The sequence below is a fragment of the Carassius auratus genome, chromosome 27, assembly GCF_003368295.1.
Source record: "Carassius auratus strain Wakin chromosome 27, ASM336829v1, whole genome shotgun sequence".
NCBI lineage: Eukaryota > Metazoa > Chordata > Actinopteri > Cypriniformes > Cyprinidae > Carassius > Carassius auratus.
The window spans coordinates 770,430-798,293 of record NC_039269.1 but is presented as its reverse complement, the minus strand read 5'-3'; the positions used below and the strand labels follow the sequence as shown (position 1 = coordinate 798,293).

Here is a 27,864-nt window from a genome sequence, read left to right as displayed (position 1 = left end):
ACAATTGAGTTGAATGTTTTTTTCTAAGAAATTAACATTTTTTGTTCAGCAAGGATGCATTTAATTGTTTAAAAGTGTTTTAAGTGACAGTAAATACATAAAGATAAAGTTACTAATGATTTCTCTATCAAATAAATACGGTTCTTTTCTGTTCACCAAAGAATCTCAGAGAAGAATCACAAATATTGAGTCCTGGCATGAAACTTCAATAGTGCAGTCTGATAGGGCTAACTAAATCTGATGTAATGACATCATTATCACATGGCACAGCTGATAGGTCCTCTCCTGTATTGGTAGCCAATGAGCTCACTGCTCAGCATTCAAACATATGATTAGAGCTTACCATAGCAGTTGCAGCTTGCTTCAGAAACCCTTCACCTTCCCCAGCTCCACCTGTGTAGATCTGCTACGAGGTGATTCATGTATGCTAAATTTGCAGCAGCAATATTCTTACATGTCCACAGCAGCATGTTGATGTACTTAACTAAAACCAAAATGATGATTCATTAAAACGAATAGATAGATAGATAGATAGATAGATAGATAGATAGATAGATAGATAGATAGATAGATAGATAGATAGATAGATAGATAGATAGATAGATAGTTATAATGAAAATAAACAACAAAAATGACCAAAACACAGCTTTGTCATCACAGGAATAAATTTGATTTGAAAATAAAATAAATTGTAATATTTCACAATATTGCTGATTTTAATGTATTTTTGATCAAATAAAGGCAGCCTTGTTGAGCATAAAAGACAATTAAATATATAAAATAAACTTTTGAATGGTAGTGTACATATTTTCCTCGAAGCTGTATCTATCTCATTTCAGATCTCTCCAAAGATCAAATGCTTGAAAAGTTATATGATCTGCCATATGGCGCTGTGGAATAGAGCGTAATATAGCCGAATAGTGGACCGTATAGAGAGACTAATTAATTTCCCATAATTGCTATTCCACTGGAGAGTCACTTAAAAGAGAAATTGGAAAGTGAAACTGGAGAGAGAAGGAGAATTTACTGATTTCACCTTCAACTAAACTTTGGATAAAAGCATCTTATAAATAATAAAGATTAAAATAGTCCCCTAGCCAGACCAGCATGAAACTGGTTTAAACCAGCCTGTGGATTCAATTCAGGCTGGTCTTTAGAGCCAGGTTTATCATAAACAGGCGTGAGAGAGAGATGAGTGTGTATTCTAGATGTCAGGATCAGACCGCCGCTCACTAGGAGGGGCGTAGAGCATGTGATGGAGTGATGAGAAAGGGAAGGAGGGACACGGAGTGATTGAGTATGTGAGAGAAGAAGGGATGGGGTGATGAGTGTGTGCTCACAGTGTAAGTGACATCTCTCCTCCTCAGACAGATTGTCTCTCTCTGCCACTAATGGGATCCTGTTAGGAACCTTTTCTCTCCATTTATCCCTCCTCCTCTCTTTTGGCTTGACTCTCTGTCCCCATTTTTTATTCTCTTTTTCTCTTTCTCACCTTCATTTCAGTTTTTTTTGTGTGTTCAGTTGTCCTTCAACTGTCCCCTACCCACTGAGTCATTTTAAATCTTGAATCTTTCTTTCTTGTTGCAGGTTATAGATTCATAGCTGACTGTGTATTGGTCTATGTGAGTAGGTACACTATTGTTCGAATGATTGAGGTTGGAAAGGTTGTTTAAAATGTTTTTAAAGAAGTCTCATTATCCTCACCAAGGCTGCATCTATTTAAATATATTTCTGCAATTTAAAATAGCTTTCTTATTTTAATATATTTTAAAATGTAATTTATTCCTGTGATGACAAAGCTGATTTTTCAGCAGCCATTACTTTAGTCTTCATTATCACATGATCCTTCATAAGTCATTTAAATACGCTGATTAGGTGCTTAAGAAGCGTATTCTTATTGTTATCAATATTAAAAATAATTGTGCTGCCTAATAATTGTTGTGGAAACCATAATACTTTTTTCACAACTCTTTGATGAATACAGAGTTAAAAATAATCTATTTGAAGTAGTTTTTTGCAACATTATAAATGTCTTTACCGACACTTTGGTTCAATTTAATACATCTTTTACAACATTTACATAAAAGTAAATATATATATATATATATATGTGTGTGTGTATGTGTGTGTGTATAGCTGTGTGCTTCCAACTTTGTGGCAACAGTTTTGGGAAGGCCTTTTTGGTTCCAGAATGACAATGTCACTGTGCACAAAGTGCATAAAGAATGATGCGTCTGGTGTGGATGAACCTGACTGACTTGCACAAAGCCAAGGCCTGAACCTGACTGAACAGCTTTGAGGTGAATTGAAACACAGACTGTGTGCCAGTGCTCATAGCCCAGCATCACTGCCTGACCTCACTGACAATGGGAGCAAATCCCTGCAGCCATGTTACGTCTAATAAAAAGCCTTCACAAAAGCTGTTCTTGCAGAAAAGTGAAGGATTAATGGCTATCTTTTGAAACTAATTTAGAGTAATGTATAATTTATTAACAACATTTAACAATATACATTATCATACTTGGTATGTATTTTAATATTTTTCCTCCTCTATTATGAGCGCTACATGAGCAAAAAAAGCCTGATGTACTAAATATGATACTCTTAAAAATTAAATTATGTCATTGTTTATTAACCAGTAGGCAACTTTAAACATGACTTTCTTTTTTTTCTGCTAATTCTTTGTATACTTCAGTGAAGTACAGTTGAGTTTATCTCAGAATGACTTCTTGAGGTCTCTTGACCATAATCCAAAATCATTGCCTGCAGTTTTGAGACCCAGACCAAGATACCAAGTAATGAATCCCAGACCATGTTTATGAGAGTCCAACTCTGGTGTGATAGAAAGTGGCAGAGATTTGTAGTGACCGCAGTGACCTGATGTCCTCCAGTCAGCACAGTTTAATTCAGCTCATTTCAGTCTGTCCTTCAGCCTGTCAGAGCAAACCGAGGCCAAACACATTGTGTGCCCCACTGCCTCCTTCCATCCTCAACTTGGTCTTCCATTAGGAGAGAGTGGTCAATTGTGTGTGAATGGGTGTGTGTGCAGATGAATAGAGGATAATAAAAGTGACCGTCATAATGAGCCAGTCATTTCTGACTTCCTCCAGCCCCAATCCAGCCGCTCTTGCCAAAACCAGCCCATTACCCATTCCCGGTGTGCCAGCTTCACACACAACCCTCCCAGTGCCAGATCCAGATCCCATGACTCGTCACAATACAATAAATGCTGGGCCCTGATCCTGCTAATATCATGGCCAACCTCATCAGAGAGCGTGATTGCATTTCAAGAGACTCTGATAATCAAAAACCCCTGTAATTAAAGTCTGTCAAATTGTGCTATTCTTGGAATAGCATACAGTGGCTTGTAGTTCAGAAGCAAAGCCATTGTCGACAGTGCTGGAGTGTTCACATGCCCTGGCCATGGATTATTGCTGAAAGCAACTCAACAAAACTAGCTTGAGGTTTAGACAGCTTCATTGATTATAGTCAGAGCGATTCACTTTTATTTACTGCTCACTTCAAGTTTAAACTGCATGTCAAAGATCAATCGGCACCACATTTTCCACAGCATTTTCCACTCGCATTGCAAACTGGCTGCTTTATTTACTATCCCATCAGTTTCTATCCACTGTAATTTAACAGCCTTTTCAGGTCATGCAGTTGCTATAGTAGGAACATATATTACAAACACAAGCAACATCACCAAAAGCATATTAATTTGATAAGATATATATATATATATATATATATATATATATATATAGCAAATATCCAATAGAGCCATTTAATAATCCATCAGTGATTATTTAATGTGTGTGTTAACAGCAGTTACGTGGTGAGTGAGATATGTTCAGTTGTGGTGCTGATGTGGTAAGTATGAGCATATTAGTCTTGTCATGACATTTATTTCATACTCATGTTTTTGTTGGGTTTGCAGGCAGTGGACTATGAGAGCCGCAGCTCTTACTCTTTCTCAGTGGAGGTTCTGAACCCCATCGTGGACCCCCGGTTCCTTCGGCGTGGGCCCTTTAAAGACCGTGCTTCGATCAGAGTGGCCGTGCTGGATGCAGATGAGCCCCCTCGTTTCTCACGGGCACGCTACCGAATGGATGTGTCTGAGAACTGCCCACCAGCTTGCACAGTGGGACGGGTCAGCGCCGTGGACCCAGATACGGGGCTCACAAACAACATCAGGTACAGGCTGAATGTAGTGTTTGTAGCATGTATTAAATGTAGTATATGAAGTTCTGTATAAAATGACTTCATGCACCATGTTGGATGAAAATATTGACTGAGCTCTTGGACACTTTTCACATTTCCGTGGTTCTCAAAAGCAGATGTCATCATAATTGACTAACTTCTATAGTGTCGTTTTATTTTAGTATCACTAATCTATCTATCTATTCGTTTTTATGAATCATCATTTTGGTTTTAGTTAAGTACATCAAATTAAACTAAATATAAAATTAGAAATATTTTTTAATTGGCAACTAACAGAAACAATACTTAAAAAAAATATATATATTTTATTGACCAACAGACTTTCAAAATAATAATAATAATACACTTTTTATTAACGCATGATAAAATTATTGTTGGTGTTAATTAATGAATGCGTTAGAAAGATAACACATAAACTTGCCCAGCCCTAATATATATATGTGTGTGTGTGTGTGTTAGTGTGTGTGTGTGCTCTTGTTTTTGTGACATATCAGGACACAACTCTGTATAATGACATGGGTATGACACAGGTATTACAAGGAGAGGGTGACTTATGAGGACATAACCCATATCCCCATTTTTCAAAACGCTTATAAATCATACAGAATGAGGTTTTTTTTTTTTTGAGAAAGTTAAAATGCACAAAGTTTCCTGTGAGGGTCAGGGTTAGGTGTAGGGTTGGTGTAGGGGCATAGAATATACAGTTTGTACAGTATAAAAACCATTACGCCTATGGGATGTCCCCACTTTTCACAAAAACAAACATGTGTGTAATTAATTAATTAATTAATGCTAATGTTATAATACACAAAGTATTGTGTCATAAACATTATATCTTTAAAAAATGTAAATATAAAAAAAATGCTAAATTCATTAAGTTATTTACCGTGGAAACACACACTGCTTCAGAATTTGGCTCTAGTGAGGAATCTAAAAAGGCAGCATAATTTAGCTGCCTGTTTTTTGGAACAGCATTTCGCATCAGGAACGTGCCTGGGATGCTTAAAGCAGCCGCCTGGGTAGAGAGCTTATTAGGCTTTGGAACAGAGCCATGATGTCATTAATTAATTATGGCTGTGTGCTATTTTGTGTCCTGTGTTAAAACACTTCAAAACAGTATCACAGAGCTCAGGGTATTCATGTTACAAGATGTGTTTGCTTGTCTCCACATGGTAAAAGCCCAATGATCAATATTCATCTCAGTGAACTACAGATATTTTAACCGTGCCTTGTTAGGGATCGGAGGATTCTTACTTTGCCAATCACGGCTCTTTTGTTTTCCGCTGCTGGGCTTAAAGTAGCTCCTGAATGACAGATTTTCTGATGAGCCGGGGCTTCATGCATCTGCTCTCTTCTTTTGTATGCCACACACTTCTCCCTCTCCATTTGTCTTTTTTATCTTCTATCTCCCTCAGGTTCTCCATCGATCCTCAATCTGACCCAGAAGCTCTGTTCCGCATCACTCCAGACGCTGGGCTCATCACTACAGTGACCGAGCTGGACCGTGAGCACGAGCAGTGGCATAATATCACCATCATTGCCACACAGAGAGGTACATACAGTACACACATTCACAGCTTTAAGGAAGTAGTGAGCTACAGTAAGCTGCAATTAAAAGGCTAGTTTATTAGTTATACAGTTATAGAATTTATAGAATTGAAGAATATCCATATATAGTTGTCCTAATATAATCAGAGCTCAGAAGTTTCTGAATCATTGAATGAGTGTATCTTGATTAGGGTGACACCATTACATTTACACGTAACATAGTTTAATACAACAACGGCAAATATATACATACATTTAGAATTATCTTTTATTCTTAGATTTTTAGTTTGACTTTTATATGTATTTTTTTTTATCTAGCTTTAATTTGCTTTCATTTAATTAAATTTTTTTTTTATCATTTCAAATCATGTCTTTGTGCAGAAAAAAATAATCAAAACATGTCTTTGTGCAGAAATCACTGCCTCTTTTTATATTAATTCTTTTTTTTTAATTAATTTTAGCAATTATTTTTAATATGTTTAAGTTTAGTTTACTAAAAAGACTCCCAAGGTTGGTATATTGAGGATAGAATACAGTTCAGAAGAGCACATAAGATTAATGCCTCAGTTTGCTCGGCTGTAAAGCTGTGTGCACAATATAATGTGACATTAAAAACAGTGATTTGTCACGCTACAACCACCACGTGTTTCAAAAGTAGCTTGTTACTGGAAAAGCTGCACTGTTTGGAAAACAGCCGAGCTTCTGTCACTACTGGAAAATGTTAGCTTTGCTATTTATAGTTTATAACTTCCTAAGGTACACTGACATGAATATCGTCCAAGTATGGCATGCTGATCATTAGGTCAAGAGTGCTTAATATGGTTGGAAAATGTCCATGCCACCATGTCTACTAGTGAAAACAGTGATAAGTTCAAATCTGGTTTCCGACATTCCTGATAACACCCTTTCCATCATGTCCTGTTCTTTCAAAACTTAATGGATTTGTGTTGTTATCATTAACTTTTATGCATGCATTGATTAAACCATTTAAACATACATCGAATTTGTACTGCTCAGGGAAATGCCAAGGTAGTAGAGGATCTATGATGCTGTGTTATAGTATGGAAAGAAGGTCTAAGCAGCTTCAGGGAGGCCTGATGGCTATTGTAGGCGAAGCTTCTTCCCAGTAATGTGAAGCAGTGGGCACTAATCCACAACATCATGTCACAGCTCGATGTGTGTGTGTGGATCCAATCCAAGACATTTGTGTGAAAGCAGTCCAAACCAGAGGCAAGTGTGTAGGACTGATTTATAACGAGTGAAACAGAATGCTTCAATTTCTCTTTAGGCTCACACCAATCCATTAAGTTTGTTTTCTGGTGCAACCTAAACTGCACCAATATGCCAAATGAAAACTATTCTGAATTAAAAGCTACTGAAAGCAGTTTGTTTTTCATGACAAGCAATTCGTCTAGAATATTGCTGAAACTCTGTTACAAAATGCAGAGAAGTGCCCTGGTGCTGTCTTCTGTCTACCTAGCATGCTAACCATGCATAAACCATCATTGGGCAAACTACTCAAACAACTCTACAATGTATAACCTACTCTTTGGCAAAAATAGCCAAGCTAAGCTGACAACTACCACTTAGAGGAAGTTGCTAGTTGCACAACAGTCTACATGGAAAAAGTACATTACTATACTGAAGCTACTGTACTTAACAATTTTGTGTGAATGGAAGACAGTGGCTACAGTCAACTGTTTGGTTACCAACATACTTCTAAATATCTTATGTTGTGTTTACCAAAAGAAAGAACTCCTTCAGTAACAGTTTTTGGGTAAACTGTTCCATCAACATTTCTCATTTCATCTGATGTCTTGGATTCATTTAAAATGTTTAATTCTTTTTTTTTTTTTTTTTTTTTTTCAGCATTTGTCGTGATCAGCGTTTTCATTTTCTGCAAATTATACATGTGATGCTGCAACTTTTTGCAGTAGCCTTCACATCAGGAGTGTGCTCACAATGACTTAAAATGCTGCCTCCATAGGCAGCTCCCTAGGTTTTGGAAAAGAGCATGAGTCTGTGAAAAATGTTACTATTCAGTGTATGATTTCTAATAAAAGCTTGCACATGGACGTGTGTGATGAACTTTAAAAGAGGAGAGTTTACCTTCTGTGGCCGAGACTCAAGATGAGCACGCCTAAAAAAAATGTCTCAAGCTGTGTTAGGTGTGTATATTTTTGGCAACTTCCTTTTTCTGCTCTCTCAATTACCTCAGATAACCCCAGCCAGGTGTCCAGGGTGGTGGTTGCTGTAGAAACGTTGGATTTAAACGACAATGCACCCGAGCTGGACAGGCAGTACAACACAGCCATGTGTGACTCTGCCTCCACGGGACAGGTGAGAGAACAAGCCACTTTTTATTATGGGCGCAAAGAAGGTCATGCTTGTCTCCATTGACTAGTTCATTTGTTACTCCACCAAAATGTAAAAGTGCAGGAAGTGCTCTAATGAGAGTCCTTCAACATAAGCTCTGCAATTAGGTAATTGTCGCAGATGAATTATGGGTGATTAATTACCTTTTCTCCCAACTTTAGCCCTTTAGACTCACTGACTCACACTCTTTGTGTTCATATGGATTTGGTGGTGCATAAAGGTTTTTTTTTTCTTAGTCATTTTTTGTGCACATCTGTTAATGTGTCCATTTATACAGCCTGCATGCTGATTGATTAGTTCTGACGTTACCCTGCAGCTGAATCACTGCTGTTCACATTTACAGGATGCTTCACGCATACATAGATATACATTATAATCTGCTCATCTTTTGGTCTGTTGGCTTTCATCCATTTTGCCTTTCATTCCGGTTCTCTCATTTGTTTCGATTGCCTGTCTTTCCATAATTCTGTAGTGTTTTTTCCTTGTCTGACTCATGTCTTTTCTTTAACTCTTAATTGGTCGGCATGCAGCTGTTGAGCTGTCATAGCTTATGTCCTTTCTCCTTTCTTCGTCATTCTGCTGTCTTCACAGCTTGTGGTCAAATGAAAGCTTATTGTTATTTCACCAGTTAGGATAAGTAGGTCCTGGATCAACGTTATTATGAACTTTGTTGGTCCTGGAACAATATTGAATGGGTTTACATGCACATTAAGTTTGATATAAGTCCGATTTTTCTGTTCATATTGAATGCAAAAAAAGGATGTGGCTTGACACAAATAAACAAACAACAAAGTACAGTCAATCAGAATGATGCGTCAATTTCCAAAATCTCTTTCACTTGCAATGTGCTGCAGCTGAAGATCATAAAACTAGCAACACATAGCTGTTTTAATTATTTCGAAGATGTTTTATTAGTGGGATTTTTGTGGGATGTTTTCTATTTTAATATAGTTTAAAATGTAATTTATTTCTGTGGTAGCTGTATTTATATATATATACAGGAGCTGGTCATATAATTAGAATATCATAAAAAAAAAGTTGTGGTCAAATATTTTTGGAAACCATGATAATATTGAATCCTTGATGAATACAAAGTTCAAAAGAACAGCGTTTATTTGAGATATAAATATTTTACAACATTCTAAACTTTTTTACGGTCATTTTTGTCAGTGTATGTTGGCGAAAATTTCAGTATGAGCAGGGAAACTAGATGCAGTGCAGCAGACCTATCAACCTAATGACCATCAAAATGAGGTCTTGCTTGTTGCTCGTGATTGCATCTGGTTATGACCAAAAGTGATAGAAGACATTTATTTGATTTATCTTGTTAGGGCATAGTGTAATTTACTTTTGATAAAAGCTCTTACTAAATGTCTGCTTGCTTGCTTAACTGGAAGCTTGCATAACTTCTTACCGTCACATTATGGCAAGAAAGTTTGGTGACCATTAAGACTATGGCAAATATTAATGTGACTTGACATTATCTCAGAGCAGAACTGAAATCACAGAATTTTTTTTTTCATGCCTCAGCACAACCGCATTAACCCACAGCTCTGATCCGCATCACATGGCTTGTTTTTGTAAAAAAATGTTTTCCTTATTGTGTGGGGGGAGCATTGCAAAAACAGGCTCATTGAGTGATTATTTGTAGTTTAGGTGGATCTCTGGTGTCAGCGCCTATTTTTTAGAGCACCTGCTAAAGCTGTGTCTATGTTTTGGTGTTCCCCAAGGCTCGCTACTCGGTCAGAGTTAATTATTGTTTGACGGTGCGGTGTGGGCTAATCAGTCTCTGGTCACCTATTTGCAAAGGTGCTAGCGGGGTTAATGCTGATATCTTAGATTAAAATGTGGATCAGTTTTTTTTTTTTTTTTAATGAACCTCTCTCCTCACATTATTCTTTGCTCTCCTCCTCTTTCTCTCCTTCCTCCCTTTTGGCCCTTGGTTTCTTTCTCTCTCCATCTTTCTCCTATCTCATTTTCTCAGGTGGTGCAAGTGTTACGGGCGATTGATAGAGACGAGGGAGGAAATGACAGCGCCGTCCATTTTAACATCCCTCCAGACTCCAACGTTGCCCTCAACTTCAGCATCAGGGAGAGTGGAGGTTTGCAGTCTCTTCCAAAAAAAAATTCTCCCACCCAGCCTTGTGTATCGGCGTCTCTCTTGATCCGTTAGTCTGTGTCTGGAACCACATTGTGTGGCTGCTTTGTGCCCTGCTCCTTTGTTTTCCCCATTGTTTGCTTTTGCTTCTCTGCCACATCTATCTTCTCCCGGCACACACAGATGAAATGTGCTCTGGCATTCATGCTGCATTTCGACTCACTGGTCTGTACAAATGTTATACAAGTAGCAATGGAATTAAACTGCACTCGATTGAGTTCAATTAAATTAAAGTTCCATCGAGCTCAATTTGATCTAAAAGCCCCCTTTTTTCCCTGTTGTCTTCATTTCTTTCATTATTCTCGTTTTCTAGGCCCCACTGCTAGTTTGGTGCTGGCGTCACCTTTGCAGACACTGTCTCGTTCTACTTCTCCCTCCATCACACTCTATGTCCCGCTGGTTCTGAGGGATGGGGTCTCCGGTTTGACCAGCACAGGGACAGTCACGGTGTCCGTATGTCCCTGTCTGAGGGGTGGAGCCCGGGCCGGAGAGAAAGAAAGGCAAAGTGAGGCAGAGTGGGACAGAGAGACGGTTTGTTTGCCCCAGCACTCCTCTTTGCCCTCCCCTGGACTCAGCACTGCCGCCCTGCTGGCAATTTTAGCCTGTGTGGCCACTCTGCTGGGTAAGTTTAGTGTAACTTAAAAATGGCAGTGGTAATGTACAGTCAGATATCTGTTAACGCAAAATAAACACAGACAGGGTGATCAGCACCAAGACTCAAAGAACATTTGAGTTGAAATTATTTGAGTTATCCATTTAGCTGTGTTTGAAACTAAAGGTAGTAAAATATTTTTTGTTAATTGAGATAAAATCTGCAACGAAATTAGAAATGTTGCATTGACAACTAACTGAAATAAAAGTTACTTAAGTTTTATTTAAATAATAAATAATAAAAAAGTATAAGTTAAAGATCTAAAATGACTAAAATGAAAAAATGGTGCAGTGGATAAGACACGTACCTTTGTTGTGTGAGACCCAGGTTCGAATCCACTGTGAGACACCAATGTGTCCCTGAGCAAGACCCTTAACCGCTAGTTGCTTCAGATGAATAATGTAATGTAGTAAAACAGCAGAAAAAATAAAAGTGAAAAAAGCACATAACAAAATAGCTAAAACTTAAAATGCATTTGCTTGTTTGTTGATGAACAGCGAATCGAATTCACGGCTGTTAAGGATGATAATTTGTTATATAGGGAGGTGATTTAGTTCCCTGTCCTTCCATTTAGTTTCTGTTATTCTTATTTGGTCTTTCCTGTTCCTGTCCTATTTATGTGAATATGTGTTCCAGCTGTGTTTGATTAATTAGTTGTCTGTGTATCTATAGTGAGTTCTGCCCCTTGTTTCCCGTCTGGTGTCAAACGTCATTCCTGCGTTCCAGTGATTGTATCCCTTTGTGTGCTGAATTCAATTCTCGTTAAAGTATTCTCCAGCGTCTCCTCATTCCATCCTCCGCCAGACACCATGACAGAACAGCAGACCCTATAAAAAAATAATGGAAGAACGAGTGATGTTCATTGGCGTGGCTCAGGCAAACCCTGACCCTTTAAGTTAAGTGAGTACATCCGTGCCCCTCGCCCATGCCAGCTCCATCGAGGAGGAAACCCCTGTGACTCTTCTCCGGCTAGGGATAACTTAATCACCCCGTGGAGCTCCCAGACACCACCTACCTCAACTGGAAGGAGGCAGTCATCCGGTGTCTGGAGAGCTTCTGATCCTGAGCTGGGACCCCTCCACCGGCCGTTCCAAAGTCCAGCGCACCAGCTGTGAAGTGAAGTGAACCCTGCTGGTCGTGTCTCCTTCCTGCCCACCAGCTGTTCCGAACATAGGCCCGCCGGCCATGCTAAAGTCAAGCCCATCGGTCGTTCATGGGGCAAGCCTGCAGGCCATTCCTGTGGCAGGTCTGCCGGTCATTCCAAAGTCAAGCCCGTCAGTTGTGGCTCACTCTCGCTCAGAGCTTGCTCAATGTCATCTCCAGCACCAGAGCTCGCTCCAGTGTCATCTCCAGCACTAGAGTTTGCTCTAGTTTGCTCAGAGCTCCTTCCAGTGCCAGCACCTCGTAAATGCTTCCCTGATCCCCAGTTACGCCCAGGGAGGGCTCCTGATTCCTCATCTAGCCCAGAGAGGGTTACTGATTCTTCGTTTAGTCTTGGAAGGGGTCCTGATCCCCAGTTAAGCCCAGGTAGGGTTCGTAATTTCTTGTTTAGTCCAGGAAGGGCTCCTGATCCCGAGTTAAGCCCAGGGAGGGCTCTTTATTCCTCATTTAGCCAAGTGAGGACTACTGATTCCTCGTTTAGCCCAGAAAGGGCTCCTGATCCCCAGTTCAGCCCAAGAAGGGCTGATCACCCTCAAGTGCCCGCTCCTCCAGAGCACCTCCGCCCCATTCCCAGGATTCCTAGTTTTCCGCAAGAACATTATTTTTAGGGGGCCATGGCTGAGTCCCCTGATCCACCATGGCCTCCTGAGTCCCCTGATCGGCCATGGAAACCTGAACTGCCAGAACCGCCATGCCCTCCTGAAATGCCCTGGAGACTTCCCTCGTCTCCACTCTTTTCCAGTCCTGCACCAGCCTCAATGGCACCCTCTCTACCTCCCTGTTACGGAGGAGGGGGTGATCTGTCATGTGTTTAGTTCCTGTTTTCCTTATTTGTTTTTCCTGTTCCTTTCCTTGTTGTGTGAATATGTGCTCCAGCTGTCTTTGATTTAGTAAATTTGCTCCCAGGTGTGTCCCATGTGTGTATTTATTGTATAGTGAGATGTGCCCCTTCTTTCCTGTCTGCTGTCAAACGTCATTCCTGAGTTCCAGTGATTGTATCCCTTTTTAAATTAAGTTCACATAAAAATGTATTCTCCAGCGTCTCCTCATTCCTTCCTCCCTGAGTGACCATGACAATACTATAGTAGTATAGAAATAATTATAAAATAACACTGACCAGTAAGAAAAAAATAAATATACCCCAACAATGTACAAAACAAAACTACAAAAAGAAATTTAACAGCATTATCACAAGTAGTTTTTATATTTAAGTCCTCTGAGATCATTGACATTAGGGTAAATAACACTAGATGGCGGCAGTTGTGTTTATATATTAAATGAGAAAGTCCATGAAAGTATCACCCATTTCAGTAATTTGGATGAACGGTCTTGTTTAAAGTGTTTTCATGGATGCCGGTGAATACTATAAAACAATCAGACCGCTGGATGCTACGATTGACCAATCAGAATCAAGGATTTCCTAGAGCTGTGTCATAAATGTAATTATGGGGCATCATTCTGTGTAAGTGTTAGTTTGCCAGCTGCTCTAATGTGTCTATTGAGTATCTGTCTTTCTGTAGCACCCTGCAATTTTATTGCAAAAATTTGTCAGCCAGCACAAACATACACGTCCTCCCTTTTTATAAATGGCATCATAAAATGCTTACACTTTTTCAGTTCATCTTTCACTGTTTTCTTTCCCTCTGTTTCTCTTCTCTCTCTCTAGCTGTCAGTGCTTTGTCTCTGTCCCTGCGCAGGCAGAAAAGAGACTCTCTCTCACCTTTAGAGGAGGATGATGTAAGAGAGAACATCATCACGTATGATGATGAAGGAGGTGGTGAGGCTGACACGGCTGCGTTCGACATCACAGCACTACAGAGTGCCCCACACAACGCACGCAGGGGGTACCGCACCCTGGACAGCAGGAACATGTGAGTGGGGCTCAGCAGGGCACATATGATGAAAGATTACGTTGGCTACATCTGTTACATCAACTCGCTCTTCCTGCACATTTATAAAGCGCTTCCTCAGTGCACTTAAAGGGACAATTCACCCCAAAATTACAATTATGGCATAAGTCGTTTTTTTTTTGTTTTTTTTTACATTGAGAAGTTTAACTGAATATCCTGACTGTTCTTTTCCATGCTTCACATTTTTAGTTTTAACATAAACATAAAATATTAAGACGGCTGTAAATGTTGAAATTGTAATATTACAGTTGTACTGTAAATATTTTTTCTTAAATTATTATTATTTTTATTATTACTCCTACTGTGATTATTATTATTAACATAGTTTATAGCCATATTGATGTACAATAACAATATTTCTGGACAAATGTCACCCAAAAAACAAGCACAATAAACCTAGAGCTGTTTATGAAAAAAATATGAAAAAAAATCATACTTTTTATTCTGCCTTAAATCTTCTGAAACCCCTTTAAAACCATGCATATTTTATTTATACTCACTATTTAAATAAATCACAGTCCTTTTAGCCATCAGTGTACTTCTTTGGGTTGTAATAATTCCATAGTCCATTATGAATGAGATCTAAGTTGATCATTGTTTATTTTATGTTGAATTGTTACAAAGAACAGGGAATTTGAACTTTTCTTCCACATTTGGTTTTATTTTTAAAGAACTACAAATTAGTTTAAACTGAAATCAAAGGTGTGACAACAGCAGAAGAAGGCCTGAAGAGTGTGAGCTCCCAGCAGACCACACCATCTGAGACACCTGTGGTGTTATAGCATTTATCACATTACCTCTCCTGAGGCTACATACAGTTATATTCTGTTCTGTTTCATTTTATCTGCATAAAACTTACTTTCATGATCTATTCTGTGTTCCCTCAGACGTTATTCACAACACAGTCAGGATAAGGCTCGAGCTTACAGCAGCTGGGTTCAGGCCGGAACACTGGACCCTGGGCAGTACAACAGTCATGGAGCCACTCTATATGGGCGGTTTTGCTATAGCAGCCACACCCTCCCAGTGCTACGTCGCTCACAGGGCCCCTATGAGCCCGGCATATCTGAGTTGGCTTACCGCTTACCTGGGAATCAACCAGACCACTCTCTAGTCATTCAAAACCAGGGAGCTGTGGTTGGCCCTCTGGATCCCGGGGCTATTTACGTGCCAACAGCAGAGGCCGGTCATGGCTCTAAAGAAGGGACAGCATCTCAAGACGGAACTACCGCATCTGAGGGAGGAACGCCAAGGAAAAACGACTCAAAGGATGATGCAAGTAGCGATGCCCAGCAGAGTCAAAGTCAAAGCCAGGATCTGGATTGGGTAAAACAACATATGTCTTCATTATTTATTTAAGAAGCTTGGAATAACCATGTTCAGAATCACAAAGTTACAGTATTTGGGGTAAAACCAAGGGGAGCAAAATTAATTTGTTTAATTCTCCGGAAGCCTGTAAATTAGTTGTTAAATAACTGATGCACTTTCAAATAAACAGCAATACTTACAAGACAACTAGAAGACCACTCTTTTGGCTTGAATAGTTAAATAGCTTTGGTAAACTGAAAATGTAAACAGGGCCTAGTAAAAAACTAAGTATATGGCTAATTTGAATTCACAGACTCGCTTCTCAGTCACACCCCAACAGCATCGAATCAGTATTAATGTATTATGTCTAATAAAGATTCATTGAACTGGAGATTGGGAAACAACTGCGTAGTTGAAATTAATATTCTTTTCACAATGTGTGTTTCACTGGGAAAGTTGTCACACACAGATCCTGAAAAAGCATGAATTCAAAACTGCAGAAAGCTGCATGTAATTATTATTATTTATTTTTTTTACAATTTTGATGTGCAACAAAATATGTTGTGCATTATTTGCTGTCATGGAAATTTATGCATACCATCGTGCATCTTAAGAGCTCATCTATTTAATTTCGATATCTGATTTTACACATACACACATTTAAAGGCACAATGCAGATATATTTTCTCACTGGAAGTTTTATTAGAAGTGTGGAGAACACGTCCCGTGTGTGAAAACATGTTGTTTTGCACATCTCTAGATAGCCGACAGGCTAGTTTTTTGTTTTGTTTTGTTTTTTGTATGTGCCGAACAGGTTGACGATGAAGGTGTATTTTCACATGTTGTCTCTCGCTGTCTCTCTTTCTCCTCATCCTCATCTCACAGTGCAGCGTTAGTTCTTTTTAGAGCTCGATTAACCTGGTTCAGCTATTGTCAACTGTTTCTCCCTCCATCTGTCCGACTTTTCACTTACTTCCACTACTGTAACACTGTACTGTCTCACTTCATTGTTATCACGTTTTTCTGTGTTTTCACCTGCTCATTGTGAAATATCTTCTGCTTTCTCTTCCCTTTCTTAACAATCCTCTCAATCATATGCATCCCTCTGCTGAATAACAGAAGAATAAACTCATCCTTACCTCCCGCTCTAACCCTCCTGCTCCTCCCCGTCCCCTACAGGTCCAACCAGACACGGCCCCCCGCGAACGAGAGCTGGTGTTGACCCGTTCCGGTTCGGTTGCTGGGCCAGGCCCAACGGGTAGTTGGATGTGCGACTCCACCACGCTCCCCAGAGCTGCTCGGCACTCCTCGCGGAGCAGTCTTTCCCTAAGTAGAAGTGGTGCTGGGCCTGCTGAGTCCAACCATGTTGGGGTGGCTGATGCGCCCAGTGGTGGTACAGAAATGCAGTCAGTCAGCAGCAATTACGCCACTATCCTGCAGGGGGAGCAGCAGAGGGACTACAAGGGGACTCTGAGACGGGGTGGGCTGGAGATGGGCAGCGGATTTGTGGTGGGAAGGCCTGAGAGAGAGGGCAGCATTCCACTGAGCACCGGGATGTATCCGGAAGGTGGCGGGTTCATAGGAGACTGGCACGAACGGGTGGGGATAACTGGGTACCCACTGGGCAGGAGGGATATGACGCCTCAGCTGCTTCCATATCCCGGCCAGGGCCGGGGGGCTTTTGGGGGAATCATAGGTTATGGCGGAGCGTGGCCCTCTCAACCTGAGGGGTCAGGAAGGGGAGCACCTGCCGGCGGTGCTCACTCTCTCGCCCTAAGGGTTGGCGAGTTCCTGCGTTTGCGCCTTGCACAGGTGACCTTCGACCCTTCACAGCCGCCGTATGACTCGGTGCAGGTGTACGGGATGGAAGGCACAGGCTCCCGCGCCGGGTCCCTCAGCTCCCTGGACAGCGAGGGAGGCAAAGACGCCGAGAAGGAGGTGTGGGGATCAGGTCTGGAGGATTGGGGCCCACAATTCCAGAAATTAGCTCAGCTTTTTAGGGAAAGGGAGAAGGAGAGCGGAGAAGATAAAGAAGGAGACGCAGAAGCCAGCAAAAAGCACAAGGACAGGGAATGGGAAGAAAAGGAGGAGCAGTCTGGAGATGAGGAGCATGCGAATGTCTGAAAGAGCGAGAAGGAGAGGGGTTGGGTGGGACAGTGATTAAAAGGCAACAAGAGCCGGAATAATGAAAAGTGAAGGGTAAGGAGGGAGAGATGAAGAGGAAAGGTAATAAGGGAAGACAGGGAAAAATGAACAGAGAGAGCAAAGGCAGTGAAGAGAGTGATTGATGCAATTTGAAGCAATAAGTGCTGAAAAGCGGATGTGTGAGCACAGAGCGGTGTTTCTTTAGCCAGCATTTAACATTCCTTAAGTGTGTTTGGCAGTAAGCGAAAAGCAAAGTTCACTGTATTCCAGATCACATTTAATTACGACAGAGAAAGAACAAGATTTCAACTCGGATTTTCGCAGCAGCGAGCAGGACAGTGGCACCACGTGGGAATGAGAAACACATGGCCGGAATAACACACGATGAAAAGCTACGGCAACACACGATGGAGTAGGAAAATTAATATTTGTACAGAAATTGTTTATACATTCACAAAAGCAAGAGGACTGAATTATTCAAAAGAAAGCACTGAATATTACAGTAAAGTCCTGAATAAGTGTCTGCACAAAGATTCTTGGTGTTCACACATACACACAGACTAAAACAAACACGCATCAATTTTAAACCCTGCTTGGAAATTCTTCTTTGCGGATGTCACATTGTCGGGGTTAAAAAATGACTCACGTTTTTGCCAAGAACAGATTGCATACAAAGTAGCTAAAAAAAAAATGATACAATTAAAATGTAGTGATGCTAAAATTGTGCAAAACATATGCACAAACAACCATTACTAAAAAAAAATCAAACATCCCACATTTAAAAAGTCATGATGATTTATGAGAGCTGACAGGTCTGCTTCAGCTAGAATGCACTTTTATACATGATGTTCGAAAATAGATTACAAATGTTGTTGTTGTTTTGTTTTTTTTTATCGGAGGAAAAAAACATGAAAAAGATGTTCTATGTAAATGCATTTAAATGTAAATATCACTGAATGCCATTGTGAAAAGTAACAACAGTGCTGTAGTCTTCAAGTAACAAAAAAACATTAATAAAATGAAAACTGAGGAGAAGATTACATATAATCCCACATCGAAATCCACTGGATATAACTGGAAGATACTGGATTGACTGAAGCAGAGTAAACCCTTCCACAGTACGATATCGAATGTGTTGCTCTTCCCAAACGGAACATTTATTTTTACTTGAATTGAATGCAAAGGCTCCAAATAAATATATGTGAAGTCCTTTTCCTGGGTTGAGCTCCCACTCTGCATTGATATCCTGATTAATCACACTGTTTGCGGCTACAAGGACTCACTGTGACTGGACTGAACCAGAACCACTGTATCACTGCACAATCATGCGCACCAATACCAGTGCGCTTCATGCAGTACAAACACACACCTTGCCAAACAACCCAACAAATGTCATTCTTTGTCAATAATGTGAGCCTAAAAAGGTTATATGAAATATTAATGTCTATATTATTGTACAGTAAGAAGAATGATTAAAGCAAGACAGATCTCCTGGAGCCCATTTACACCAAGAATAATAGCTATAAGGATAAATAGATAATTTGCACCCACACCAATGCATTTTCTGTAAACCGAGCTGCAGCCATTTGCTGCATTTCAATTGGCTGTCACTGTTTTGGGAAAACAAAATGTTTTGAAAGAAATTCCAGCGATATCGTTCCTCTGTGTCGCTATCGTTATAGTGGTGGAATGGACATCCCTGTTCTTATAGAATTACAACGATTAAAGTTATTGTAATAGTCTTGATGTAAACGGGCTTTAACAAAGAACTGAATCCTTCACGTGTCTTTGCCTATCTTTATTTTTTCAGGTAGATTAGGTCAATTGTAAACTGGGTGTGGAGTTACTGCATTCATCCTGGTTTCTGCCTTTTTATTGGACTGCATTGATGTGGCCCTAAGTGGGCACTGTTGGTACTGAGATCTCACGATGGTGTGTACTAAAAATGTATTTATTCTGTTGTATTTTTTCCTTTTCATTTTTGTAAATTTGAATAAAGACAGTATGTTTTGAGGTGATGTGTGCGCGGCCTGATGTATATATGCTCTTTTTTGTAAAGAAAACTCTTAACTGGATTGACTTTTGGTTTTCACGTGTGTCTTCTAGTCTTTGTTTGTCACCACTGAGTAAATGTAAGTGCTGGCTTTAGAGATGTCCACAGAGGCTCTTCAAACAGGGCCAGAGTTGGCAGGGAGTAAACACAATGTCTAGTCTACTTACTCCCAGGCTGTTTGACAGGCTTACAGCTCAAGGTCAATAATGGAAACTGAGAGTTCAAATCACACTTGAAGACAGACAAAAGTTTACCGTGAGGTTCACCTTGAAATTCGCTCTATCTGAAGTCTGGATTACATAAAATGCATGGGATTTGTTAGTGGGCCTGACAAGACTTAGTTCATCTGATGAAAGTGGGGAAAATAAGGTCGTTTCAAACCACTGCACCTGCTAGTCAACACTGCTTATCGTTCACTTCAATCCTGCAATATGTGTGTGTGTGTGTGTGATTGTGTTTCAGCAAGCTTATACCCACTAGTGCCAGCAAATAAACAAGCCACTGCCACCTTTTTGATTCGAGGCTGGTTAATTATTCATGAGCTCCTGCACATTTCCTGTAAGATTAAATTTGGTTTAATTACGTTTGCGAAGCTTGACGTAGGAAATAGTAGACTTGAATGAGAGAGACAAAGAGAGAGTGTGATTGCTTCAAAATTCACTTAGAGCAGGAAAGGGATTCAAAATGATTCACAGAAAGTGAGATTATGAATGCATGCTCTTTCCTTGAGTTACATAATGAATTGATGCACAGGTTATTACGCAATGCGCTGTATATTTAAATAGGCAGGGTGTGAGAATTTAACACACATGCACATACAGAAAAAAAGGGTTGAGCTTTTAGCTAAAACTAATAATTTTCTCACTTTTCTTATGCAAACAAATAAAATAGCTTCTGGGCATGTTTTGTGAAGCAGTGATACCACAGATGGGTTATTTCTAAAAGTAGTGTCTGAAGATTTCGTTTTTTTTTTTTTTTTTTTTTTCATAGAAAGGACAACATTTCTCACAGAACACTTGGAGCACAGAAGTATGCCATTAACGATAAGAATAAAAATAACTCACCATTAATACATTAATTCACTACAAAATGTCCTCATTAAAGATTCATTTGGTGAATTGCCCTACAATCCTCCATGACTCAGAATGGAGCTATAGATCATTAGCGTGCAGCTCAACCGCAAGACATCTGGAAGAGGTATACTAACTTGAAGTGTTTCTCAGCTTTTTTTTTTTCCTTTTGCTTCCTCAGGGACAGCAAGGTGAAAATGACCACCAACCTCGATAATTAGACCACTTAATTAATATCTGGCCCACTGAGACAGTGGGTTGAAAGGGACAGCAAGACTGTGTTTTTGTAGGTCCCAGGAAGACTGGAGGTGTACATACCATATTTAGCCACATTACAGTAAAAAATCTTGAATATGTTGGGGTCAGGTGGCTTTAAATGTGCCATAGAATGCAAAGATCACTTTTATAAGTGTAGCATGCTGTAATGTGAAAAAACATCCAGCCTATAATAGTAAAAATCCACCCACTCATTGTTTTATAATCCCAATAATTAATAAACCGTCTCTTTACTTTAGCGTTCCAGATTTCAAACTGCTATGACGACATAGTCTGGGAAAGTCCAGCTCATTTGTGATGCTCTCTGCCCTATTAACATGTACACAGCCCTGAGTGAGAAGCTGCGGTCCGCCATTACTGTTCTCTTGATGTAACTGCTGGAGCTACAATGTCAGCGCCTTTAAAAGTGTTTGTGAAAAAATTGCTTCTGAAAGAGGGATCTAGGGGTGTCCCCGACTGAGGATTTTCATAGTCGAATTGGATTTTTCGGCTCTTACTGATACTCGAATCATATGTTTGGGGGCGGGGCAAAATACATCGAGTCATGTGAGACATTCGACAGCCATAATTACTGATGTTAACACTCAGGGTAAATGTGTAACAAATACCTCGCAGATACAAACGGGGTAAATAATGTTTTGATGTTTTGATTAAAAGATCTCAGCGAAACCCTAACAATTCACCATTTTTACAATAGTGCTCTCCTTATAAAGTTAGCATATATGATAGTAGTTATTATTGTTCTGCATTTCTGTTTTGAGCTGCACGCGCTGAAGATGACCAGTAGAGTGAGCATTTGATAGCAAGTTTTTAATCAATGGGATTAAACTCATAATTTATGTAGAATACCCTTCGTTATTTATACAACACAGCGTTAATATTAGGAATTATAGGCTATTTGTAAAAAGAGCCCGAATGCAAATGAATGTATCTGCGCAGCTCTGAATGCAAACTGCTTCTGTGGACACGTTCTTCACAAAACAATGTGCAAAAACACAGCACCTAAACTCTAAATATTCACAGCATTTTATTATAATGGTGTTCTCATTATAATGGTATGGGTGTGACAGTCCAGTCATAGTTATTATTATTCTGCATTGTAGTTTGACCTGCTCGCGCTGTGCGCTGAAGAGATATCACTGTAGTACTACAATGAAGCGCTTGACTCAAAACCAAATGCATCTTATATCAGGTAAATAATATATCCACAATATATATAAACCGGCTGAAATGTTTTGAAATCACTTGTACCCTACCTGATCGAAAAAATCCAGTCTCTGCCTGTGTCAGTTTGAGTCTTGGTAAATTTTTAAATGCCTGCCGACAAGATGCTCCATCTGCCACAGATTATGGAAAGTGAAACATAAATCTATAGGGGTGGTAGGATTTAAAATATTTATTTGAAGCTTCTTTCTTTTCAGATTCTTATTCACGCCTTTATCTTAATAGGTTGCATATTAACTTATTGGGAGAGAACCGCAAGTTCTATGTGACATTTGGCTCCTCCATATAGTATGAATGGCATAATCATAACAGCTCGTGAATATTAGACTATGAGATTGGTAGTTGAATCAGGCTCCTAGAATCGAAGCATCGAATCGTTGACTATTTGGGGTCACCCCTAGATGGATCGATACCAACAATGGTATTGGACGGTATGGATGCTCCAACATCCAGACTACAGACAAGGTAAACATCACACATATTTTGTTTTCACTAATGCAGCTTTCACATGCTACCAGAATGAAGGTAAAAAGGAATATGGTAGGTAAAAACACGGTCACCACCAATTAAACCATAATACTGGTATTCCTGCAAACACGAGCAATTGAAGCTCCACCAGGGTTGCCAGGTTTTCACAACAAAACCTACCGAATTGCTACTCAAAACTAGCCAAATTTCGTATGGAGGGGGATCCACTGATAAAATTAGCATTCTGGTGAGGTAAAATCGAGCTGCAACCTTCCGGTCTTTCTCGTAAAGCCTACACGGAAGTGACTAAAACTGCAATTCTTCGATTGGCCGCTAGAGGCTGGTTCCAAAAGGGAGTCATTCCCATAGACTCCCATGGGCCAACTTTACAGCAGATAATAAAATAAAATAAAATCATGTTCACAGCCTGGTAAAAAAGTTGTTTTGGTCTGTATAGCTATATAGCTGTACAGTCTGTATTTTACCCATCATGACAACTGTGAGGTTTTTTTTTAATTATAATTTTTTATAACTCTGTTTAAATTATATTAAGCCTTAACATTTTGCATAATTAAAGGCGTTGCCACATGAGTGACAGGTGGATTGCCTGCTGTCCCACCGTCAAGCAAGGTGGATGTGGTCTCAGCAACCAGCTTCTGCCTTTTTGCCCATATTTGATTATCTGGGAGTGACGCGAGATGACATGCTGCCAAGATGGCGACAGCCTGCTCCGCCCACTTTGAGCTCCAAAAACATTCTTCAGGAATCTACAGATGACGTCATGGACATCACGTCCATGTTTTTATAGTCTAAGGGTAAAATATTTTGATGGGATTCCTGTATAAAGTAGTGCCTATAATGTAACTTACTCAGTAAATAACTTATTTATTGAGTTTTATATAAAAGCCCCACCACACTCACAGCCACACTGAGTAGAATTGGTTGGCTGTACTTACTGCTCCATAAAAATTCTTGCTGGAGATATTGCTTTTTATAAGATCTTGTTTGTAAACCATAATATAAAACAATATAAGTGTGTAATGTGAAATGTCTCAATTTATTTCGCAAAAGAAAGTGCATGTTTTTTTTAGCAGCCTTTAGCAAATCTACAGCATCTGTTCCCTAATTCTCTTTGATGTTCTCCACTGCTCTCCTGGCTTCCTCCTGTGTGAGAGTGTTTGTGTGTGTTGTCTGTAGACACTGGATTGGCAGATTATATTGTGTTATGTGTTCAAGTTTGAATTGGTAAATGAAATCTTCATTAAAGGGGGGGTGAAAAGCTCGTTTTCACTCAATATCCTGTTAATCTTGAGTACCTATAGAGTAGTACTGCATCCTTCATAACTCCAAAAAGTCTTTATGTTTATTATATTTATAAGAGAAAGATAGTCTGTACCGTTTTTTTCCCGGAAAAACACGAGCGCCTGGAGGCGTGACGTGTGGGCGGAGCTAAAGAATCAGGAGCGCGAGTAGGCTTTTGCGTTGAGAGCGTTTGGAAGCTGTGACATTACCGTGAGGAGAAAAAACATCATCCAAAACAAACCATGGCTAACAGTCAGATTCAGCCGTTTATTTATGATCCAGAATCAGATCCAGAGGCTGAAATTTAACAAGAGCAGCAGCAGGAACGACGTCTCTATGTGGTATGTATTGAAACTGTATATTTCGGTCTCTCGCTCTGATCAGTGAATGTCTCTACTCTGCCCCACGGGAGCGCGCTCTTCCGGCAGACGTGCCCTTAGGACCCATATAAGGAAATTCCGCTCCATCTAACGTCACACAGATCCATACTCGAAAAAAACTTTACGAAACTTGTGACAAACCGGAAGGAGTATTTTTGGAACAGAAATACTCCTTCAAACGTACAACTTAATTTTTGAAACTTTGTCCATGTTTAGCATGGGAATCCAACTCTTTAACAGTGTAAAAAACTCAGTATGCATGAAATAGCACCCCCCCCCCCCCCCTTTAACAGTCTTATTTAGTGTTTGCAGAAAATCCGTTTAGCAGTAGTGAAGTCTCTCTGGGTTGAAGAATGGTAAGAATAACAGAAAACATGACACAGAGATATCCAGATACAATTCACCCAATATTCAGACATTGACAAAATGTAGCTTTATCAAAGTTTTCCAGAGGACAATCCTTGTTGATTCATTTTAGATGCTGCTGCCATCTTGTGGCCAGAACAGGAATAAACAGTCCAAGATTTTGTTCTTTTTGATGCTGCTGCATTCGCATCCTTAGACCATATATGAGTTTAAGTCAGATTAAACATGAATTAGCCTGATACAAGCCTTAAAGGAATAGTTCACCCAAAAATGAAAATTAGCCCAAGATTTACTCACCCTCAAGCCATCCAATGTGTATTTGACTTTCTTCTTTCAGACAAATAGAATCTGAGTTTTTACATTTCTTGGCTCTTCTGAGCTTTATAATGGCAGTGAATATTGATCAAAATTTTAAAGCAAAATAACATGCATAAATCCATCATAGAAATTGCTCTATGTGGCTCTGGAGGTGGATTAATGCCTTCTGAGCAGAACTGATGCATTTGTGTAAGAATAATAACGATATCAGTTTTACAAACTTTAAATAATATTTGTGCAAGGCAGAAAGAGATGCCATAGGCTGCACATGTGTGTCACACTGACAGAGAGCCTGTATACTGTTTGAAAGAAAAAAACATTCTTTATTTCATTTTTCCTTAGGGATGGCTTCTCTTTATTGGTTTGCATGTGACAGTACCAATATACGTAGTAGTTACAAGGAAATTCAGCTAGATAAAAATACAAAACATGCTGTATGAAAACGTGGGCTAGAAATACAGTAAGTATAAAGCTAATAAGTAGGTTCATATATAGCTATCTGTTAATATATAGCTAATATAGCTAGTTGTAGGTTCAGTTGTAGTATAGTTCACAGTAGATTGTGTACTAAATGTAAAAGATGTGTACTTTATTAATTTCACAGTTTTCTATAATGTTTCAATAATAACCACTACAAGTAAGTTCTTATGAGGAACTCCTCCCTAAGGTTTCACATTTGTCACATAAGTGTAAAGTCTTTTCTATAAGGAGACACCTAAAGCTGCCACATCTTCCCTGAAATCAGTGTGACTTACATTTGGATTGTGCAGTTTCTCATGCAGTAGCGTTTTACAATTTAATTTAAAAGACTGATTTATTTATTCATCTATTTATGATGAGTACATGTACAAAGTGTACAGTGTATAGTATAGTCAGTGAACTACTATACCAAAGACAATAATTTGAATAATGTATGTACATGAATCATCCTACATCCTTTCCTTACTGCAGGATTTTAAAATCTTAAATAGCTCTATTTATTTGATCTCAAATGAATAAAATTCATTTAATTTTAATGGGACTTACCCACTCAATAGTCTTTCGGTGCCCAAAAGAACCTAAAGAGTAAGTCTTCATATATAACAAAAAAGGATGGGGAGGAGGTGTTTTAAGGATGTGCTCACCTGTAATGAAAGAAGCTCAGTTTATCTGTATAAGCAACAGCACATGTACATTTTTAATTTTTAAACAACTAATCTTACACTAACTCCAGAGATTGTGTTAGATTCTGTTTTTTTATGAAAGATTTCAAAACAGCAGCAGCTCAACCTGCTGTAAGATGTGCACATTTGGAAACATTAAAACTGAAACGTTTTTTTTTTTTTCCTTTGGAAGAATAAAAGCATGTTCCCTACTAAAAAGGTGAAATCCAAATGCAATTAAATTCAAAGTATGTTATGCAAAATTGAGCCCAGTCACAACAAATCAAAGTATTCAATCCAGGAAAAAAATAAAAAATACTAATCTGGCAAGTCGAGGTTGAATCTTCTTTTTTTAACTCTCATTCTTGCTGATGAAGCAGGATGCTTAGAACCGCAAAGACACATATTTGATTGGCCTTCTCAATCACAATTTTGACACTGACAAATGCAGTAAGAGCAGGCAGCCTAAAATTCAATATATTATTTTTAAACTCTTTGTCATCTGAACAATAAACAGAGAAGTACACAATGGAGTGCAGCAGAGGAGCGTTTCAATATTTCAAATAACTTGACAATTTGTAATTATTGGGGGAAATTTGTTCCCCACAATGTCAAAAGTGGTTACAGTCCTACCACAATAGAATTTCCACCAGATTTCAAATGACATACTGTATTGTGTTTAATAGCATTTTGTGGTGATGAAATAAAATGTACATATTTCAGTGTAAAATTTTAAACGTAAGATGTAAAACTCCTTTGTGTTTCAAAGGCTAATTTCATAACAAGTTTAACAAGTTTTCACGTTATGCATAATTTAACTAAATCAAATCATGAAACTACACAGTTAAAAAATTATATTACTGTCTTATTTAATGGACTAATATTCTTATATTTGGGTCATGAAGTCACATTGACATCATGATGAGCCCATCATTCACAGAACACTATTGGCCCTATATTAATGATCTAAACGCAAAGTGTAAGGCGCACGGCGCAGGTGCACTCAGGGCTTGCCCAAACCCACTTTTGCTATTTTAACGACAGAAAATGGGTTGGTCTAAATGGGTTGTCCCTATTCTCTTAATGAACAATGGGTGCTTTTTTTGGGCATAACGTACAATAAACCAATCAGAGTCTCATCTTCCATTCCCAATAAACCAATCAGAGTCTCATCTTCCATTCCCAATAAACCAATCAGAGTCTCATCTTCCATTCCCTTTAAGAGCCAGTTGCGCTTGTACCATAACTGATTTGCTATTTACATGGCAGAATTTGGCAAGCGCACCCTGAAAACTTCATTTCTGTGCAATGCATAATTAGCCTATTATTTTTTTTATTTCGTTTTAGAAGGTACTGCCATCTCGTGGACAAAGATATACAGATGAAGATGATGCTGATGCGCATCTATTTTTTTAAGATCAACTTTACCTTTAATAACAGGAGACATGTTGTTAACATGTGGTCTGTTTTTCGTTTCAGATACACTATAATGTTTTATCCTATTAATTATCCATGGAATTAATTCAGATAGCCTAACCTTAATTTGAATAACGTCTGAGTAGGCCTGCAAAAAGAGATTTTTTTTTTAAATTATATAAAATTATTAATAATAATAATAATAATAGGCTCAATAAAACAAATGTTAAGTTAGAAATTGATAGTAAGTTTCACAATTAATTCCAAAGAAACGGCAAGTAATTTTGAAGTAGAAAAACTGAAATTGTATTTTTTTGTTTGTTTTTAAATCAATCTTATTATTCATTTTAAATTAATTTAATTAATT

General features: G+C 39.0%; 1 protein-coding gene across 2 annotated transcripts in view; it reads left to right on the top strand.

Annotated features, from left to right (window-relative positions):
• The window catches only part of LOC113044971 (uncharacterized), a 123,024-nt gene extending 103,530 nt beyond the window's left edge, over positions 1 to 19,494 (top strand). For both annotated transcript variants that reach the window (XM_026205026.1, XM_026205027.1), the window contains 8 exons: positions 3,941 to 4,197; positions 5,640 to 5,776; positions 7,991 to 8,112; positions 10,133 to 10,250; positions 10,620 to 10,928; positions 13,786 to 13,990; positions 14,917 to 15,355; positions 16,517 to 19,494. In XM_026205026.1, the coding sequence (XP_026060811.1) occupies positions 3,941 to 4,197; positions 5,640 to 5,776; positions 7,991 to 8,112; positions 10,133 to 10,250; positions 10,620 to 10,928; positions 13,786 to 13,990; positions 14,917 to 15,355; positions 16,517 to 17,461 (2,532 nt within the window). In that variant the 3' untranslated portion in view covers positions 17,462 to 19,494. The remainder of the gene's footprint in view (positions 1 to 3,940; positions 4,198 to 5,639; positions 5,777 to 7,990; positions 8,113 to 10,132; positions 10,251 to 10,619; positions 10,929 to 13,785; positions 13,991 to 14,916; positions 15,356 to 16,516) is intronic.
• The last annotated feature ends 8,370 nt before the right edge of the window (positions 19,495 to 27,864 follow it).